Raw genomic sequence first — 17874 nt, forward strand, 5'->3', positions numbered from 1 at the left:
CTACAGCTGGGCCAAGCAGCGAACGCGGAGGCAAGCAGTAACAGATGGGGAGGGAGCGCTCGGGAGACGGCCGGCACTGCAAGCAGGTCGGCATTCAGACCTAGAGAGAAAGTCCGGCGGGAACGAGTCTCCAACTGTAAATAAATAAATAAATAAATTTAAAACGGAAACCGCGGGAAACAGCGTTGTCATCAGCAGCAGCGGCGGGAAAGCGCGGGAAGCACCATATCTTTTCTAAGATGCTAAGTCTGGCAATATTGAGGCTTTTGATAACAAGATAGAGGATTGGACCACATATGTGGAAAGAGTGGAGGTATATTGCACCGCAAGTGGAATAGAAGATGAAAAAAAAAGCTTCAGTACTGCTAAATCTAATGGGCGCAAAGACATACGGGCTGTTACGAAATTTAATCACTCCAGCCAAACCAAAGGACAAGAATTTTAAAGAAATTGTTGATACCTTACAGGAGCACTTAAACCCAACACCGCTGCTGATAGTGGAACGATTCAAATTCTTCAAGAGAAATCGAACACAAGAATGAAAGTAATGCTGATTACCTCACCGAATTAAGAAAGCTATCAAAACACTGCCAATTCGGGGCAGGACTAGCAGATTATCTTGGAGACAAATTCGTCTGCGGTCTCTTAAGTGAAGGAACACAAAAAAGACTGCTTTCTGAAAAAGATTTAACACTGGACAAGGCTTTCAGTATGGATGTATCATACGAAGCAGCCGCAAGAGGAGCTGCAGAGATACAACAAAAGACACAGGACTTCGGCACCCATGAAATGACACACGGTTTCGAGAGATGTTATCGCTGCGGCAGATCCACCCATGACCAGAGGGACTGCTGGTTCAAGGACAAAGCATGCAGGCAATGCGGAAAGATTGGACACATTGCACGGGTATGCCGATCTGGACAAAATAAATCCACAGACAGGAAAAAAAAAATCAATAAAGTACAGAAAGGTACAAATGATGACTGACAGTAGCTCCGAAGACCAGAAGAGCGATAGCGACTCCGAAAACAAGAGACTAAGCTGTCTCAAATTACATAATGTAATTGCCAAGGATGATTACCAGACCATTTGGGTTACCCTCACGATAACAGGGTCCCCAGTTAAAATGGAGCTAGATACAGGATCAGCTCTGACCGTCATAAATCGATGGGATTACGAGCGGCTATTTCCGCATATACCTTTAAAAGACACATCCATTATCTTAAAAACATATACGGGGCAGAAAGTATACCCCAAAGGAAAAATAAGGGTGCCTGTTGTATACAACGGCAAAGAAATACAAAAGTTGTATTTATACATTCTACAAGATGGTGGCCCACCGCTGTTGGGACGTGAATGGATCAGGAAAATACGTTTAGACTGGCACTCCATTCAGGCACTGACAGTGACCAGTAAGAAAAAAAAGACGATGATGTCGTACCTGAACGATTAAAAGACATCTTGGCCGACGCCAAAGAAGTGTTTCAAGAGAAACTAGGAACCTTGAAAGGCATCACCGCCTCAATAAAAGTGGAAGATGCAGCAATTCCCAAGTTTTTTTAAAGCAAGACCAGTGCCATACGCAATTCGTCCAGCAGTCGAGGCAGAGCTGGAGAATTTGGAAAATGCAGGCGTATTATCCAAAATAGATTGGAGCGAGTGGGCAACACCCATCGTTCCAGTCATGAAGAAAGCATTGAATAATGATAAATCTGAAGAACAAAGAAAAATTCGCATCTGTGGAGACTTCAAGGTGACAGTAAACCCTGTCCTTCACACGGTACAGTATCCTCTTCCAAGGATAGAAGATATTTTCGCCTTACTATCCGGAGGGAAACGTTTCACCAAAATGGACTTGGCACAGGCATATCTACAGATGGAGGTTGAAGAGGCCTCTAAAAAAAAATATCTCACGATAAATACACACAAAGGTCTGTACCAGTACAATCGACTGGTTTTCGGAGTAGCATCCGCTCCAGCTATCTGGCAAAGAGCTATGGAGCAAGTCCTCCAAGGGATTCCGGGGACTCAATGCTACCTAGACGACATCCTTGTAACAGGAGAAAACGACAACGAGCACCTTGCCAATTTGGAGCAGGTGCTCACTAGGCTGAGAGAACGGGGCCTACGAGCAAATTGCCCCAAGTGTAAATTTTTCCAAAATCAAATATATTGTGGCCACATAATTAATAAGGAAGGGTTGCATAAGTCACCTGAAAAAATTGAAGCGGTCATAAGCCCCAGCACCTGAAAATGTTTCACAATTAAGGTCGTTCCTGGGATTAATAAATTACTATCATAAATTTTTACCGAACTTATCAACTCTTCTACACCCTCTTAATGAACTGCTACAAACAGGAGTAATTTGGAAATGGAACGAAGACTGCAAACGTGCCTTCCATAAATGCAAAGACTTAATCACATCCAAAGAAGTTTTGGCTCATTACAACCCATCACTGCCAATCAGACTGGCGTGCGATGCATCCCCTTACGGCATAGGAGCAGTATTATCGCATAAATTCCCTGATGGCTCGGAACGGCCGATAGCTTTTGCGTCACGCTCATTGAACTCAGCTGAGCGTAACTATGCCCAAATCGACAGGGAAGCACTCAGCCTGGTATGGGGAGTGAAGAAATTCAACCATTACCTACACGGACAAAAATTTACCTTGTTGACTGACCATCAACCCCTCATCTCCATATTCAACCCTAAAAAGGGTGTTCCCATTATGACAGCGCAAAGGCTACAGAGGTGGTCCCTTTTTCTAGGGGCACACCAATACAACATAGAATACAAAGGATCAAAACAGCATGGGAATGCTGACGGTTTATCGCGCCTACACTTGCCAACGGTAGAAGAGGCACCTACGGTAGAAGAGGCACCTACAGTAGACCCAGTGGAGATGTTCCACTCAACCATAGTGGAATGTCTACCAGTAATGCATTCTGCCATTGAAAAGGAAACGAGAAATGACCCGACTCTCTCTCTCTCTCTCTCTCTCGAGTCTACGACTTAACGGTGAAGGGATGGCCAGCACATGGCGAACCACTGTTGCCAGCATTCTCGCAAAGAGGAGAACAGCTGTCAGTGTGCCGAGGAACCTTGATGTGTGGATCCAGAGTGGTGATTCCACCCAAACTCCAGGATAAAGTGCTAAAGGAGCTTCACGAGGGGCATCTGGGTGGAGTGAAAATGAAGAACCTAGCCAGAGCATTTGTATGGTGGCCAGGTATCGATGGAGACATCGAAGAAATGACCAAGAGCTGCCTAGGATGCCAGAAGGTCCAAAGCGCTCCACCCCAAGCCCCTCTACATCCATGGGAGTGGCCCTCATCTCCCTGGCAAAGGGTACACATCGACTTTGCTGGTCCATTTATGGACTCAATGTTCTTAATCGCGGTGGATGCACACTCCAAGTGGCCGGAGGTAATAAAGATGTCCTCCACCACCACGGAAAAAACCATCACAGTATTAAGGACCATATTTGCCAGGAATGGGCTGCCGGAACAGATCTGTTCTGATAATGGACCGCAATTTGTGTCCGAAGAATTCAGGAAGTTCTTAAAAAACAATGGGGTTAAGCACTACACGTCCGCCCCGTACCATCCCGCCACCAATGGATTGGCTGAAAGGTTTGTCCAGACCTTCAAGAAGGCCATAAAGGCCATGGGTAATGAAGACATAAAACTTCAGCACAAGGTGGATAACTTCTTGTTCGCATACAGGAATGCAACACATATGGTTACAAACCAAACTCCCGCCATGATGTTCTTCAATAGAAGCATAAGCTGCCGGCTAGATTTGATCAAGCCCAACATCAGAAGGGACGACAGAACCGGCAATTTCAAGGCATGAATGAAAAGCCAACTAGAACCTTCCAGATAGGTCAACAAGTTTTGGCCCGGGACTACCGTACCGAGAAATGGCAGCCTGGAACTATCTGCACACGACTAGGACCGCTGATGTATACCGTGGACATCGGAGAAAGCATAATAAGGCGCCATGCTGACCAAATCATAGAGTCATCCGAAAAGGGACAACCTACACCACAACTCTATACGCCTAATGATGAAGTAGAGATACCCATATCTACCTCCGATCCGGTGATACTGGAACCCGATGAACCCGACACTGGCATTCAACCCGAATAAGCCTTGCCAAAAGAACCTACTACACCACCAGAAACTACTACACCACCGAGGCGTTATCCAGACCGAGTCAGGAAGCCTCCAGAGAGACTGACTTATAATTAATTAACTGCAGCAATGTGTATATTATTTTTCTTCTAAACATGTAATTAATAATTACTTAAAATATTTTGTACCGGTTGGCTAAAAGGGGAGGAATTGTAGTGTATGTGCCTTTAAGAGCCCTATGTGTACTGTAATGCCGGTAATGGCCACTCGGGCTATATTAGCCTGTATGTTGTGTTGTATCCGTTAATTCCCCTCCAGACTTTGTTTAGTAAACACCGATGAAACCAGCTCCTGTCTTCAGTGTCTCTATCAACACACAGACACAACACCGGGTACTGAACTTGGATGATCAGCCATGATCGCATTGAATGGCGGAGCAGGCTCAAGGGGCCGAATGGCCTGTTCCTGCTCCTATCTTCTATGGTTCTGTTGCCAATCACCTTAAATCTGTGCCCCCTCATTATCGGGCCTTCAGCCATTGGGAACAGTTTCTCTTTGTTTCTATGTAGATAGAGTAAATATAGAAGATAGGAGCAGGGGTAGGCCATTCAGCCCCTCAAGCCTGCTCTGCTATTTAATGAGATCATGGCTGATCATCCAAATTCAGTACCCTGTTCCTGCCTTCTCCCCATATCCCTTGATCCCTTTAGCCTTAAGAAATATATCCAACTCCTTCTTGAATATATTTAATGAATTGGCCTCAACTGCCTTCTGTGGTAGAGAATTCCACAGGTTCACCACTCTCTGGGTGAAGAAATTCCTCCTCATCTCTGTCCTAAATGGCTTACCCCTTATCCTTAGACTGTGACCCTTGGTTCTGGACTCCCCCGCCATCAGGAACATCCTTCCTGCATCTAGTCTGTCTAGTCCTGTTAGAATTTGATAAGTTCTACTGGAGTGAGCTGGTCACGTGTATCCAAGTTTACTGACTACAAAGCGAGGTGGGAAAGTAAGCTGTGAGGAGGACGCAAAGAGCTTGCAAAGGGATATAGACAGGTTCAGTGAGTGGGCACGAAGGTGGCAGACGGAGTATAATGTGAGGTTATTCACTTTGGTAGGAACAATAGAATAACAGAATATTTTTTAAATGGTAAACTATTAAATGTTGGTGTTCAGAGAGATTTGTGTGTCCTTGTGCACGAAACACAGAAAGTTAACCTGTCGGTACTACGAGCAATTCGGAAGGCAAATGGCATGTTGGCCTTTATTGCAAGGGGGTTGGCGTAAGGAAGTCTTGCTACAATTGTACAGGGCTTTGACGAGACCACACCTGGAGTACTGTGCACAGTTTTGGTTTAATTATATGAGGAAGGATATACTTTCCTTGGAGGCGGTGCAACTACGTTCAATAGATAGTTCTGATGAAGGGTCCCAGACCGAAACGTTAACTCTGTTTCTCTCTCCACGGATGCTGCCTGGCCTGCTGAGTATTTCCACTATTTTCTGTTGTTTCAGATTTCCAGCATCCGTAGTATTTTGCTATTATTTCACTAGAGTGATCCCTGGGATGAGAGGGCTGTCCTATGAGGAGAGATTGAGTAGATTGGGCCGATACTCTCTGGAGTTTAGAAGAATGAGAGGTGATCTCATTGAAACATACAAGATTCTGAGGGGGATTGACAGGGTAGATGCTGAGAGGTTGTTTCCCCCTGGCTGGAGAGTCTAGAACTAGGTTACAGTCTCGGGATATTTAGGACCGAGATGAGGAGGAATTTCTTCACTCGGAGGGTTGTGAATCTTTGGAATTCTCTGCCCCAGAGGGCTGTGGAGGCTCAGTCGTTGAGTATATTCAAGGCTGAGATCGATAGAGTTTTGGACTCTAGGGGAATCGAGGGATATGGAGATCGGGCGGGAAAGTGGAGTGGAGGTGGCAGATCAGCCATGATCTTATTGAATGACGGAGCAGGCTCGAGGGGCCGAATGGCCTGCTCCTAATTCTTATGTTCTTGTATGGATTCTACCCTCGCATTCATTTCTACAAGTTTTTCTCTGATGAGAGCACTCTGGTTTTGGATTCAGAAGGTTGTGGGTTCAAGTCCCACTCCAAGACCTGAGCACACAATCTATGATGCCCCAATGCAGTACCGATTGAAATATTAGGTCAACACCATGCCTGCTCCTGTCATCCTGATAAATGTTAAAATGCCTTTGTACTCTTTGTAGACGAGCAGGGAGTTTGCCCGGTGTACTGGTTAATATTCCTTCCTCCACGAAGACGATCATAAACAGATAACTTGGTTATTGATCCAGTTGCTCTGTGTGGGTGCTTGTGTCCAAATTGGCCGCCACGTTTGCCATGTAATTACACTGCACTTCATTATTCATTGCACACACGGTGCTTTTGAAAGGCACGATATAAAAATGCAAGTCTGTTTTTAACTGTAATTAACCCCTCATTATTAATATAAATCTGTTTAGGCTAGGAGACATTTGTAATCGGTTTTGAGACCTAAATGATTCAAGAATGCTGGTAAACGGTGTGTTTGTACTCGATGAACTGGAATTAAGTCTCTTGCTGGCTTGTGTTTCAAGGCAGATGGGCAGGCAGCTCAGTGAATGAAGTTAAAGCACATGGGATTGGGGGTAAGGTACTGACTTGGATAGAGAACTGGTTGGCAGACAGGAAGCAAAGAGTTGAAATAAACGGGCCTTTCTCCGAGTGGCAGGCAGTGACTAGTGGGGTACCGAAGCTAGGACCCCAGCCATTCACAATATATATTAATGATCTAGACGAGGGAACTAGATGTAATGTCTCCAAGTTTGCAGACGACACACAGCTGGGTGGGCGTGTGTGCTGTGAGGAGGATGCCGAGAAACTCCAATATGATTTGGACAGGTTGGGTGATTGGGCAGATGCAGTATAATGTGGATAAATGTGAGGTTATCCACTTTGGTGGCAAAAACAGGAAGACAGATTATTATCTGAACGGCAATAGATTGGGAAAAGGGGAAGTGCAACGAGACCTGGGTGTCCTTGTGCACCAGTCGCTGAAGGTAAGCATGCAGGTGCAGCAGGCGGTTAAGAAGGCAAATGGTATGTTGGCCTTCATAGCGAGAGGATTTGAGTACAGGAACAAGGATGTCTTGCTGCAGTTGTACAGGGCCTTGGTGAGACCACACCTTGAGTATTGTGTGCAGTTTTGGTCGCCTTATCTGAGGAAGGACGTTCTTGCCATGGAGGGAGTGCAACGAAGATTCACCAGACTGATACCTGGGATGGCAGGAATGACGTATGAGGAGAGATTGGGTCGATTGGGCTTATACTCGCTGGAGTTTAGAAGAATGAGGGGGGATCTCATTGAAACTTATAAAATTCTAACAGGACTAGACAGACTAGATGCAGGAAGGGTTTTCCCGATGGCGGGGGAGTCCAGAACCAGGGGTCACAGTCTAAGGATAAGGGGTAAGCCATTTAGGACAGCGATGAGGAATTTCTTCACCCAGAGAGTGGTGAACCTGTGGAATTCTCTACCACAGAGGGCAGTTGAGGCCACTTCATTAAATATATTCAAGAAGGAGTTAGATATATTTCTAAAATTAAAGGGATCAAGAGGTATGGGGAGAATGCAGGGACCGGGTACTGAATTTGGAAGATTGGCCATGATCTCATTGAATGGCGAAGCAGGCTCGAGGGGCCGAATGGCCTACTCCTGCTCCTATCTTCTATCTAACCTTGGTTAGAAGGCTGTGTACTGATCATAACCATAGGCACTTCCGTTATCCACTTCAGGTCCTCTGACTTGACTGTTCTTTTGAGAAGATTTCTACAGCCGAGTGATTCCTTGGGCTAGCAGGGTAATTGGGCCAAACGCAGAACGCTGCAAAGCTTTGAGTCTAGCTCTGGAAGCTCCACGGATGAGGATGCTCTCCACGTAAACCATTATCTGCCTGTCTGTGTAACTGTTGGAGTTCAGTTATGAGCTGGACTGCCTGGTGTAGTTTGTTTCAGCCTTGCATCTGATTTAATTGGCCAAGTTTATTGTGCATCCTTTGCTTTGGCCAGTTTCAGTAGCTATACCGGGACCTCCATTGTGCTTTGCGTCTTCAAGATCAGGCGAAGGATGAAAGCAGGAGGAGAATGCAGCTGTTGGCAATTCCCAAACAAACTGTTTATGATCTCCATTTGCTGATCAAACAGGAGCTGAGGGCAGGGTGCATATCGGGCAGGCAGAAGGCCCGTTCCACTGGAGATACAGTCCAATCAGAAAATCCAGGCCTTTACCTCAGTTAATATGAGCAGTGAAATATTTTATTTTTTGCTTGCATGTTTTTGTGCGACACAAATTGCCTGACATTTGGGCTTGTTCACTTCCTCTGTTCGTCTTTCCTTCTATTTCAGATCGCAATAGTCAACCAACAAGAGACTGAAAAGAACCTGCTAGCAGTGCAGAGTCTTCTGAAACAATCAACTGAAGAGGTTGCCGAGCTTCAGGGGAAACTGTATGTACTTCACAGACCCAACAGTGTTTTTGGAGAAGCTGCCTGATCCCTGTAGCAGTGATCTGGTTGCATTCAGTTCTACTCTTTAATGGTTTTGTATAGTCTGTGTGTTTAGTAAGACTCCTTGATGGCTCGATGTGTAGCAACAAGCAGTACAGAAAGCTCCAGGGTCAGTCGCCAGTCTGTCCGAAGCAGTGACTTGTGCCGCCGTGTCACGGTTGGTGAGCAATCTGCCAAGATTCCTACTCGGTGCTGTTCCATGTCCCTTGCTTGGACACCAGATGGGAACAGGATCAAGCAGGCCTGTGATGGTGGAATAGTCTGCCAACATGCATGGCTCCCACATGGAGAATGGTCATGGATGAGGTACCCAAGGACTGTGGGTGCCTGTGGAATGAGCCCAACAAGAATGGGTGTCTTCAGGAGAGGGGAGGGAAAATCAGCAGTGGATTTAGAAATGGGAACGGTCTATTTGCTTCTAAAGAAAAGTGGAAGGTGCTGTACTGTGGGTCTTCACTGAGCACACGGGAATTTTAATCGTGATGTTTATCGATGTCCCAATATATTTTCACATCGTATTCATAGCCAACTTCGCATTATGAAAAAGTCATAGTTGTCAACATAACGGTGACTATATTTTAAAGTAATTCAGGCACTTTGAGGTGTCCTCAGGACCTGAAAGGTCCTATCTAAATCCAAGTTCTTCATAGTCAACGGAGGGAGTGACTTGATGCTTACTGCACAACTACTTTGAACAAAGTTTTTTGAAAATGTTAGAATTCCATGGGGGGAAAATTGAGTCGCGCCCCCTTAGAGGCCCCCGCGGCTGAAATTCACCGGTAGCGCCCCAAGAGGGAAGCGGGGTGCTACTGGAAGCGTCCCGCCTCCCTCTTGGGGCGCTGCGAGTGAATATCACGGTGCTACGTGTCACAGCGCCACGTCGCACCGTGGTACTGCAGGCCTTCCTCCCCTCCTTAAAGGCGAGGGGCCTTGGGCAGTGCGACCCGGGGCCCAGCTGGGCCACCAGGGATCGGAGTGGCCTTGGGCAGTGCGACCCGGGGCCCAGCTGGGCCACCAGGGATCGGAGTGGCCTTGGGCAGTGTGACCCGGGGCCCAGCTGGGCCACCAGGGATCGGAGGGGCCTTGGGCAGTGCGACCCGGGGCCCAGCTGGGCCACCAGGGATCGGAGTGGCCTTGGGCAGTGCGACCCGGGGCCCAGCTGGGCCACCAGGGATCGGAGTGGCCTTGGGCAGTGCGACCCGGGGCCCAGCTGGGCCACCAGGGATCGGAGGGGCCTTGGGCAGTGCGACCCGGGGCCCAGCTGGGCCACCAGGGATCGGAGGGGCCTTGGGCAGTGCGACCCGGGGCCCAGCTGGGCCACCAGGGATCGGAGTGGCCTTGGGCAGTGCGACCCGGGGCCCAGCTGGGCCACCAGGGATCGGAGGGGCCTTGGGCAGTGCGACCCGGGGCCCAGCTGGGCCACCAGGGATCGGAGTGGCCTTGGGCAGTGCGACCCGGGGCCCAGCTGGGCCACCAGGGATCGGAGTGGCCTTGGGCAGTGCGACCCGGGGCCCAGCTGGGCCACCAGGGGTCGGAGTGGCCTTGGGCAGTGCGACCCGGGGCCCAGCTGGGCCACCAGGGGTCGGAGTGCTGGCAAAAGAGCCCGCAACAAAGATGGCCGCCCAGCACCGCCCCTTTAATTTGCGCAGTGCCGCGGGGCGCTAATGGTTAAGCCGGCGCTAACCTCCCGCTGAATTTTGCACGAGGCGTTGGCAGTGCCGCGCCCAGGCACTAGTTGCTTTGCGTCCCGTTAGCGCCCTCTTAGAGAGCGAACGGGCGGCGCAAAGCAACGGAATTTTTAGGCCCAGATCTTAGTTTATTTGGAAATCTTGTGCATGTCTGAATTACAGCTGTAACTGTTCAACCTGCACTGACTGGTTTTACTTCCCTTGCATTGACCCACAATGTGTTACATATTGTCTCTCTTTAACTTTTTCCAGGGCTGTAATGGAGCAGGAGAAAGTGAAATTGGAGGAAGATAAAGTTGAGACTGAAGTGAAACTCTCCTGCTATTTGGCAGAACTCGGGTACTTTTCGGGCTGCTGGTGCAGATCCAAGAAATGTCTTTGTCTCTGTGCAAATCAGAGGGTGTGACTTCCAAATCACTTAAAACTGGGAATTGAAATTAATGGCAAAGATATAAATCATACACCGGATCTACGGCACAGAAACGGGCCATTCGGCCCAACCAGTCCATGCCGGTGTTTATGCCCCACTCGAGCCTCCTCCTGTCTTTCCTCATCTAACTCTAATCAGCGTAACCCTCGATTCCCTTCTCCCTCATATGCTTGTCTAACCTCCCCTTAAATGTATCGATACTATTCGCTTCAACCACTCCCTGTGGTAGCGAGTTCCACATTCTCACCACTCTCTGGGTAAAGAAGTTTCTCCTGAATTCCCCATTGGATTTCTTGGTGACTATCTTATATTCATGGCCTCTAGTTATGCTCTTCCCCATAAGTGGAAACACACTCCGTGTCTACTCTATCAAAACCTTTCATAATTTTAAGGACCTCTATTAACTCACCCCTCGGCCTTCTCTTATCAAGAGAAGAGACCCAGCCTGTTCAGTTCCTTTCTTTAATCATTTCTTTAACAAATTTGAGTCAGCATTTGATAAGTTACTTTTAGTTTAATGGAGGTTTTGATGAATGCAGAGAAGTGATAAGGTTGTGCATATTTTATCTGACGGCATGATTTTGCGCATCGCCACAGTTCACGAACGTTGCACATTTCTTCCTATCCACCTGGTTAGTTTTAAGACTGGAGGGAGAAGGATTATTGGGTTGGGGTTGGTAGAAAACGATGGATCAAATAGCCACCTCCTGTACAGTAAGCTCTTACCCTTTAATGGGATAAGAAAGACTGTACCGGCACTTGCTGAGAATGTCTACTTTTGCCAAGACATTAAAAAACTGATCCTTATGACTAGATTTGCCAATAATTTTAAGTTTCCTACATTCTTCTACCTGTGTGGGATGAAATAATTTCCCATTGTTGGCGGGTATTCCTCCTTGTTTCTACTTTACTTAAATGTTATTTCTCCCTCCTGAATGTATGCTGGGGTGGTTTCCACAGATGACCGTCGCCATCTGGTCTGTTGCCCAAGTGGTCGTTCTTCAGATGTGCATTTCACTGGGCGTCGGCATAACCCAATTGTGTCCTGAAGCAAGGTCAGCAACCTGTACTTTCAACGGGAGTTGCTGGATAGTAATCTGGGGTGGATCCCTGGCTGGATTCTATATTTTTCATCCTTGTTCTCTATCTTTTATCTCTCTCGGTGCCCCTTTCACCCACATTGAGTAGAAAGGAAAGGTCAGTGGCAATGCTCCTGCCGCTCCCCTGGTTGGGGTCTGCGAGCTTGACACAAGCTGCTCTGGGTGGGCCTACCCTTGATGGCGCACAGATCGGGGACCTCTCTGGTCCTTGTGCCTTTAGGAGCCCTGGACTTTTGGCCAAAAATCTTCAACTCACAGAATGGTCCCATCAGTGTGAAAGCGAAGTACTTAAAACCAGGGCAGCTGTGTCCGATATCTGCAGAGTTTGGAAACATCATTCATAGTTGAATAAGTTCCATCAAGTTAGATTTAAATAATGTTCTAACTACTCTACCTACATGCCGGGGCATGTAATTTCAAAAACATTACATTTTCATAAATCCATTTAATGTGTATTCAGCAATTTGGTTCTGAAATGGAATCTAATATTGTCATTTAGATTTGGATGCATTGCAGTGCAGGTGCTTGTAAAAACGATTACTGTATTCGTGTCCTTTTTGTTCAGTCAACTAAAGATGCAGCTTGAAAGATCTGAAGATGAAATCAGTCGGTCAGAGGAGCAGCTTGTTCAGCAGGAAAAGGAGATAATAAATCTCAAAAACTACCTGAAGGAGAAAGATGAGATTCACTGTGAACAGATGAAAGAAGTTAATGAGAAACATCAGCATCTTGAACAGGAAAAAGGTACATAAGAACATAAGAAATAGGAGCAGGAGTAGGCCAATCGGCCCCTCGAGCCTGCTCCGCCATTCAATAAGATCATGGCTGATCTGATCCTAACCGTCAATCCACTATCACAGAACCATCTCCTGAATCTAACAGAATTAGACACACGAAATAGGAGCAGGATCAGGCTACACGGCCCCTGGGCCCGCTCCGCTACCCACAGGGCCATGTCCGATCCGAACCTAGACTCATGTCCAAATTCCTGCTCGCTCCCCGTAACCCTTAATTCCCTTTACTTCTAGGAAACTGTCTATTTCTGTTTTAAATTTATGTAATGATGTAGCTTCTACAGCTTTTTGGGGCAGCATATTCCATGGACCTACCACCCTCTGAGTGAAGTAGTTCCTCCTCATCTCAGTTTTGAAAGAGCAGCCCCTTCTTCTAAGACTATGCCCCCTAGTTCTAGTTTCACCTATCATCGGGAACATCTTCTCCGCATCCACCAGATCCAACCCCTTCACAATCTTATATGTTTCAATAAGATCGCCTCTCATTCTTCTGAACTCCAATGAGTAGAGTCCCAATCTACTCAACCTCTCCTCATATGTCCATCCCCTCATCCCCGGGATTAACCGAGTGAACCTTCTTTGTACTGACTCGAGTGCAAGTATGTCCTTTCTTAAGTATGGACACCAAAACTGTACGCAGTATTCCAGGTGCGGTCTCACCAATACCTTGTACAACTGAAGCAATACCTCCCTATTTTTATATTCTATCCCCCTAGCAATGAAAGCCAACATTCCATTGGCCTTCTTAATCACCTGCAAACTAACCTTTTGAGTTTCGTGCACCAGGACCCCCAGATCCCTTTGTACTTCAGTACTTTCCAGTTTCTTGCCATTATGATAATAACTTGCTCTACGATTTTTCCTGCCAAAGTGCATAACCTCACACTTTCCAGTACTGTATTCCATCTGCCAAATCTCTGCCCACTTAGCCTGTCGATGTCCCCTTGCAGGTTTTTTATGTCCTCCTCACTCACTACTTTCCCTCCCATCTTTGTATCATCTGCAAACTTTGATATGTTACACTCGGTCCCCTCCTCCAAATCGTTAATATAGATTGTAAAGAGTTGGGGACCCAGCACTGACCCCTGCGGAACACCACTAGTTACTGATTGCCAGTCTGAGAATGAACCATTTATCCCAACTCTCTGCCTTCTGTTAGATAGCCAATCTCTATCCATGCCAGAATATTACCCCCAATCTCGTGATTTTTTATCTTAAGCAATAATCTTTTGTGTGGCACCTTGTCAAATGCCTTTTGGAAGTCGAAATACACTACGTCCACTGGTTCCCCTTTATCCACCCTATACGTTACTTCCTCAAAGAACTCCAGCAAATTTGTCAAACATGACTTCCCCTTCATAAAACCATGCTGACTTTGTTCTATTAAATTATGATTATACAAATGTCCTGTTACTGTCTCCTTAATAATGGACTGCAAAATTTTACCTACCACAGATGTTAGGCTAACCGGTCTATAGTTTCCAGCCTTCTGTCTACTGCCCTTTTTAAATAAGGGTGTTACATTAGCAGTTTTCCAGTCTGCCGGGACCTTTGCCGAGTCCAGGGAGTTTTGGAAAATTATTACCAATGCATCCACAATCCCTACCGCCACTTCCCTCAAGACCCTAGGATGTAAGCCATCAGGTCCAGGTGATTTATCCGCCTTGAGTCCCATTATTTTACCGAGTACCACTTCCTTAGTGATTTTGATCGTGTTTAGCTCCTCCCCCCCCTTAGCCCCCTGTTTGTCCAGTGTTGGGATATTCTTAGTGTCTTCTACTGTAAAGACTGATGTAAAATATTCATTCAGTGTTTTTGCCATCTCCATATTTCCCACCATTAATTTTCCGGTCTCATCCTCTAAGGGACCAACATTTACTTTAGCCACCCTTTTTCTTTTTATATAACTATAAAAACTCTTACTATCTGTTTTTATATTTTTTGCTCATTTACTTTCATAATCTATCTTCCCTTTCTTAATCAATCTTTTTGTTATTTTTTGCTGTCTTTTAAAGTTTTCCCAATCCTCTATCCTCCCACTAGATTTGGCTCCCTTATATGCCCTTGTTTTTAGTCGAATACTATCCTTAATTTCTTTACTTAGCCACGGATGGCTGTCTTTTCTTTTACACCCTTTTCTTCTCGGTGGAATATATATTTTTTTGGATGTTGTAAAATAACTCCTTAAATGTACACCACTGATCATGTATCGTCTTACCCTTTAATCTATTTTCCCAATCCACTCTACTCAATTCCGCTCGCATACCTTCATAGTCTCCTTTATTCAAGCTTAGCACGCTTGTTTGAGAGCCAACCTTCTCACCCTCTAATTGAATATGGAATTCAACCATGTTATGGTCACTCATTCCAAGGGGATCCTTTACTAGGACATTTTTAATTAATCCTGTCTCGTTACACAGGACCAGATCTAAGGTTGCTTGCCCCCTGGTCGGTTCAGTTACATACTGCTCAAGAAACCCATCCCTAATACACTCAATGAACTCATCCTCAAGGCAGCCCTGCCCAATTTGATTTGTCCAATTAATATGATAGTTAAAATCCCCCATACTGTACCATTGTTGAAGAATGACTAACATCTGACATGTATTGAGGGTTATCTGTCTTCATAGCCACCTCTGCTCCATTACTTCCTCGGTGAATGATTTGCAGAGTTTATGGCAATCGCATTGCGTCAAATGTGTTGCTAGTTAAAATTACTGTGGGAACTTTCCTCTTTGAAAAGTCTGACAATTCAGTTGCAAATGCGAACTTGACAATGACTGCTGGGAATTGAGCCTTTAAATAATGACTGGTTAGTGCTTTATAATTTTATCTGCCTTCAGAACATTTAATGGAAATTGTAATGGACAACAACTTGCATTTATATAGCGCATTTATCGTAGCAAAATGTCCCAAGATGCTCAATGAGCAATATCAATAAAATCATTTTTGACACAGCCACAGAAGGAGCTATCAGGACAGAAGACCAAACGTTTGATCAGTGGTAGGTTTTAAGGAGCATCTTGAAGGAGGAGAGAGGGGTAGTGAGGCAGCAAGGTTTAGGAGTTGTGGGTGGGTGGGTGAGTTCCAGAGCTTGGGGCCCAGGCAGCTGAAAGCACGGCTGCCAATGGTCGAGCGATTAATATCGGGGTTGTGCTAGAGGCCAGGAGCACAGAGATCTCCAGCTTATAGGGTTGGAGGCGGTTTGAGGGGGGGAGAGGCGAGGCCACGGACGGATTTGAAAACAAGGATGAGGAGTTTAAAATTGAACATTGTCGGACTGGGAGCCAGTGTAGGTCAGCGAGCACGGCGGTGATGGGTGAGCGAGTTACGATACGGGCAGCAGAGTTTTGGACGAGTACAAGTTTATGGAGGGTGGATGGGAGGCCAGGAGAGCGTTGGAATAGTCCAGTCTAGAGCTAACAGGCGTGGATCAGGGTTTCAGCCGCAGGTGAGCTGAGGCAGGGTCTGAGTCGGACACGTTACGGAGGTGGAAGCAGGCAGTCTTGGTGATGGGCGCGGGTATGTGGTCGGAAGCTCAGCTCGGGGTCAGGCACAGCACCAAGGTTGCGAGCGGTCTGGCTCCGCTTCAGACAGTTGCCAGAGATGGAAACGGTGGCCAGGAGTTTGTGGCGGGGACCAAAGACAATGGCTTCAGTCTTCCCAATATTGAGTCGAAGGAAATTTCTGCTCCTGCAATATTCGATGACAAATCGGAAACAGTGGAGGGGCCCAGAGAGGTGGTGATAGAGAGCTGAGTGCTTGAACTCGCTTTTTACATAAGTGTAGAAACTCTCGGGCGTTGTATATTGTGTATGAATAGGGATACGTTTCTGCTGCTGAAGAGGGTTATGTTGGTGTCTTGGGGACTGCATACTTATCAATGCTTGGAGATGCATCCTTCAATTGGGTTAAATCCAGATGTGTAGCTCGATGTCCACACTGAGCTGCAAGTGGTCAAAAGCTGCTGTACTCCATGATGTCGGCTAACAATATTGTCTGTGCTCGCACTTGATGAATCGTGGCCAGTGAGCTGCTGCAGATTTAAAAGTACCCGATTGGCAGTCGGTGCCTTCAGAGGAGTTGAGAAAAATTTTCTTTCTAAATGATTCACTAGTTGTTACGCAGCAGGCTAGTCTAAACTGACATTTGAATAAGTGGAATGTCAATTAGTGTTCAATAGTAATGAATACAGTATGTGAGCTCCACTTTACTGCAGGAAGCTCCACTTGTTTTCCACCACACAAGGGCACGGCGATTGCATTACCGTAACTGGCTGGCATTTTAGCTACAATTAACTTTTTTTCTCCTGCAGAGAGAGTGGAGGCAGAATGTAATGCGATGGAGCAACGTTTAACTAAAGAGCTGGCTATAATGAAGGAGAGACTGGATCAAATGGAACAAGATCTGCAGCGGAAACAAGATGAACTTTCCTCCTTCATACAGGAGAAGGTAAAAGTTACAGAAAACGAGACTGGTTGCAAGAACCGTACAGCCTGTGCACTCGCTTTTTAACGTGCCTTGGTATAATGCTTCATACTGTAACCCTGCGACCATAATCACTTTCACCTCTGCACTCTTAAACTTGCTTTTTTTAGTCTGCAAAGGGATATAGACAGGCTAAGTGAGTGGTCAAGAAGGTGGACTATAATGTGGGGAAATGTGAGGTTTTTCACTTTGGTAGGATTACTAGAAAAAAGAATATTTTTTTAAATGAAGAACTATTAAATGTTCTCCTTTGTAGGGCAATGGTGTTAGGGAAATTGATGGGATTGAAGGCCAATAAATCCCCAGGGCCTGATAATCTACATCCTAGGGTACTTAAGGAAGTGGCCCTAGAAATAGTAGATGCATTGCTGATCATCTTCCAACATTCGATGGAATCTGGAACAGTACCCATGGATTGGAGGGTAGCTAATGTTACCCCACTATTCAAAAAAGGTGGTAGAGAGAAAACGGGGAAATACAGACCGGTAAGCCTGACATCGGTAGTGGGGAAAATGCTAGAGTCCATTATGAAGGATGTAATAGCAGAGCACTTGGAAAGCAGTAACTGGATCGGACAAAGTCAACGTGGATTCACAAAAGGTAAATCGTGCTTGACTAATCTACTGGAATTTTTTGAGGATGTAACTGGTAAAATAGATAAGGGAGAACCAGTGGAT

The 17874-nt window shown here is 46.1% G+C and overlaps 1 protein-coding gene across 4 annotated transcripts in view; it reads left to right on the forward strand.

The window, feature by feature from the left end:
• Positions 1–17874, forward strand: part of hmmr (hyaluronan-mediated motility receptor (RHAMM)) — a 91618-nt gene that overhangs the window by 21057 nt on the left and 52687 nt on the right. For all 4 annotated transcript variants that reach the window (XR_015079418.1, XM_085996075.1, XM_085996073.1 and 1 more), the window contains 4 exons: positions 8537–8637; positions 10638–10724; positions 12481–12659; positions 17025–17161. Coding sequence is in view for 3 of the 4 variants with exons in the window: in XM_085996075.1 (XP_085852201.1) it covers positions 8537–8637; positions 10638–10724; positions 12481–12659; positions 17025–17161 (504 nt within the window). In the remaining variant the exon portion in view is untranslated. The remainder of the gene's footprint in view (positions 1–8536; positions 8638–10637; positions 10725–12480; positions 12660–17024; positions 17162–17874) is intronic.

Source organism: Somniosus microcephalus, chromosome 8, assembly GCF_052327205.1.
Source record: "Somniosus microcephalus isolate GS21.2 chromosome 8, FLI_Smic_1.0, whole genome shotgun sequence".
NCBI classification, from domain to species: Eukaryota; Metazoa; Chordata; class Chondrichthyes; order Squaliformes; family Somniosidae; genus Somniosus; species Somniosus microcephalus.